The 3341-nt window shown below is 39.4% G+C and overlaps 1 protein-coding gene across 1 annotated transcript; it reads right to left on the reverse strand.

The window, feature by feature from the left end:
* Nucleotides 1–355: 355 nt before the first annotated feature.
* LOC111907475 (laccase-2) lies at nucleotides 356–2706 on the reverse strand. The gene is made up of 5 exons (XM_023903262.2): nucleotides 2547–2706; nucleotides 2324–2475; nucleotides 1978–2222; nucleotides 1760–1894; nucleotides 356–1662 (listed from the first exon to the last, which is right to left on the reverse strand). The coding sequence occupies exons 1-5, from the start codon at nucleotides 2667–2669 to the stop codon at nucleotides 560–562; spliced, it is 1758 nt and encodes a 585-aa protein (XP_023759030.1). The 5' UTR covers nucleotides 2670–2706; the 3' UTR covers nucleotides 356–559.
* Nucleotides 2707–3341: the final 635 nt, after the last annotated feature.

Raw genomic sequence — 3341 nt, forward strand, 5'->3', positions numbered from 1 at the left:
ACAAATTACATTTAAAATGGTCATCTGACGGTTGGAGACATTTTTCCTTTGAATTCTATCCTTCAAGCAGCGTAGCCGGAACCACAGAAATTCGTATGACGCCATGGTCGGGATCGTGCTCATGTTTTCGTGTGCACCATGCGCTCCATTATCACGTCCACTCCTACAAGCTTTATATAAATGGGCAATATAACGACAGATCAAATGTGTATTGTGTCGGATTAGCAGCGACTCTTAAATACCACACCAAGACCCAAGGACGGATCTATAGACTATAATACATCGTTTAACACCAACCCGATAAAACCTAAGGATCTATAGACTATAATACACCCTTTAATTAATATCAACCCAATAATCAAATATATTTGTATATTTCACAAAACAGTCTCTTATTGAATATTACATTTAATGAAACAAAAAAAAAAAACTTTGAATTCGGAATTAATCTCACTCATTAAACAAAGATCACTCACGAGTACATAACTTACAAACTCGAAAAACAAAAGTCTCAACCAGTCAAAAGTCAACACTTTACGTATCATATATGAAGTCATAGTTAACACTTTGGCAGGTCAGAAGGTGGTGGAGGCAACTTCTGGTTCGGAAGCTTCCCATCCATGACTGCCCACGCCATTCTCAGCCCCCAGCTCAGGTGAATCTCAATATGACAATGCATAAACCACACCCCTGGATTATCAGCTCGGAAGCGCACAGCCACCCATCCGGCGGAGGGCACGCCAACGGTGTTTCTTTCAACAGGATCAACAAGATTGAAGTTGGCCGGATCTGTTGTAGAATTGTAATTTCCGGTGCCTTGACCAACCACATAGAAGTTAAAGCCGTGAAGATGAAGAGGATGGTTTTCTGCACCGAAAATGTTGGTGCCTTGCATCACCAGCTCCACTGTGGTATTGTATGGAAGCACCACCACTTTTGTGCCATGGGAAACCATGGTGTTGTTTGGTGGGGTACCCGAGTAATTGAATGGACTCAGAGGGGTGGAAGGGAAATCCGTGGTGAAAACTCCGTTGGATTTTCCGAAGTACCTGGCTTGAAGAAGTGCAATTGTTGGTGAGGTGAAGGAAATGTTGTTAATGGAGGCTGCAAATTTGGTCCCATTCGGCCCTTGACATGTTTGATTCTTCGGGCACGGGTCGCTTCCGAGTCCAACCGCAAAAAAGTAGCGATTTTGAACAGTTTGTGGCACGTTCACCGGGAACTGCGAATTACCCAAACTACGAAATTTATTAGTCCAGTTAGCCACATAGGCAGTGGCATTGATAGCCGGTAGTGTAGGTAGGGGAAGGCCTTTGATAGAAGTAATATTGGAAGATGATGACATGGTGTCACTTATGTACTCAAGAACTCCGGCAACGGTTGTATTGTCAAAAGTTCCAACAGCTGCTGTGGAATATGGTCTTGCAGCCATCATGAATTGGGCATTGGAGGTAAGGTTTTTTGTCTTGAAGAGAACATTGCTCGTTTGACCCGGCGTGATGAAGATTGTATCCGTTTCAAATGGCTTCACATAACTCGCATCAGCATCAACAACTGTAAAAGTATGGTTTGCAATCTTGAAAAAGAGTTCATCATTGAGGGCAGCATTGATGATACGAAGGAGATATGTCTTTCCAGGCTTCACCTTAAGCCGAAACGTTTCTGCATGTGGATTAATTAACATTATTCACTCACAAAATAAGGAAAAGAGTAAAAAGATATTTAATCGTTTATATAACGATGTTTAATAGTTATGTACCCTTTGGTGAAGAACAATTGTTATATAAAGGTCCAGGCAGCCCGTTAATGGTATAAGCGTCTGAATTATTCGGGCCAGCCCCGGTTTGAAGGGCCTGGTTGATCACAGCCTCAGTATCATTGTTCCACCACTCTCCTATTAATCAAAACGACTTAGTTTAGAACAAAATACGATCATTAATTACTATAACTTCAAGAATAAGAGACGCGATAAATTACCAAATATAATAGGGACTTCCTTGTAAGGCTTCACAAAAGGGTACGAAGTGTTGCGTCTAGGGAGAATGACAATCGGGCCATAAAGGGTTGATCTAATCCACGAAACATGGGCGTGATACCAAAGTGTTCCGGTTTGCCCGATAATGGTGAAGTTGTAGACATACGATTGGCCGGTTTGAATCGGACACTGTGTTATGTATGATGGCCCATCGGCCCATCCGCTCCGAAGTTGCCGAATTCCATGCCTACCCTCATCAAACAACCGATTGATATTAACACCACAAACAAATTCAAGGGTATATTCGCCAATCATGACATTGAATTCAAGAAAAAGTTAAATACATACCAATGGATAGTGATATTGTTGGAAACATGATTCACCACTTTAATCACCAATCGGTCGCCTTCCCGAGCAATAATCCTTGGTCCCGGGAATTTACGGTTGACAGTTATTATGCTTTTGCTTTGACACAACCTCGTCACATTATGCATCCGTATCTGAAATCATGCATACAATTCAAATAAAACACATGTAATAAGTTAAAATCTGTAGCAAACATCAAACTTACATTAAACTTATAGTGCCGAGTGACACCCGTTGAACCATGTTTTGCTGATGCAAGATGAGGGTACAAACAAAGACAGAATGTGAGAAAGACAAAAGCAGGCAAGAATGTTGATGGTAGAGCCATGTTGCTGGTTGTGATTAGCGTGTTTAAGTTTGTTGGTAATTGGAATGATGGAGGGTAATGGTTTATATAGGGATGAATGTATATGTATGTATAATTGTGAAGAACACATATTTACCTACTGCATGTGGCCCAAGTATATACCATGGAGTGGTGTTGAAGTCAATTTATCTGATTTTGACTTGTATTCTAGAGTTGTCAACTCCTCTATCTGGTATATATGACTTGTTACCCTTGTTTACCACTTTACAAAATGCATATTTCAAACCTTTCCCGTTTTGCAATATACTTTTTGGGTGTCCTTTGTAACTTTATTTGTTTTTCGTAAGAAAATAACAATAGAGACATACATATGTGAGGTACGATAAGAGGTCCAAACGTAATATTATTAGTGAATGTCAAAATGGGTCGCGTCAATTAGCCAACCTATATATCAACATTTTCATTATCCTTCTTTTAAATTTTACAATATATCATGTTGAATATGATGGCGAATTTAATAACGTGATTTTGTATGTCTATGCATTTGAATACATTTTGAATAACTTTCTAATTCGTTTGAATCATTTGACGTGTATCATTTTCACTTGCATATTTTAGAACGCGTTTTTTAGGGATAAAATTTAACATAAGTACTTAACTCAATTATAAGCAAAATTGGTTAAAAGTGACAAC

Source organism: Lactuca sativa, chromosome 9, assembly GCF_002870075.4.
Source record: "Lactuca sativa cultivar Salinas chromosome 9, Lsat_Salinas_v11, whole genome shotgun sequence".
In the NCBI taxonomy this organism is placed as follows: Eukaryota; Viridiplantae; Streptophyta; class Magnoliopsida; order Asterales; family Asteraceae; genus Lactuca; species Lactuca sativa.

Coding starts and splice junctions, on each gene's coding strand:
- LOC111907475 (XM_023903262.2), bottom strand. CDS start 2,669: ATGGCTCTACCATCAACATTCTTGCCTGCTTTTGTCTTTCTCACATTC. Junction 1,895..1,977: donor GGAAGTCCCTATTATATTTG/GTAATTTATCGC, acceptor TTTGATTAATAG/GAGAGTGGTGGAACAATGAT. Junction 1,663..1,759: donor CAATTGTTCTTCACCAAAGG/GTACATAACTAT, acceptor ATCCACATGCAG/AAACGTTTCGGCTTAAGGTG.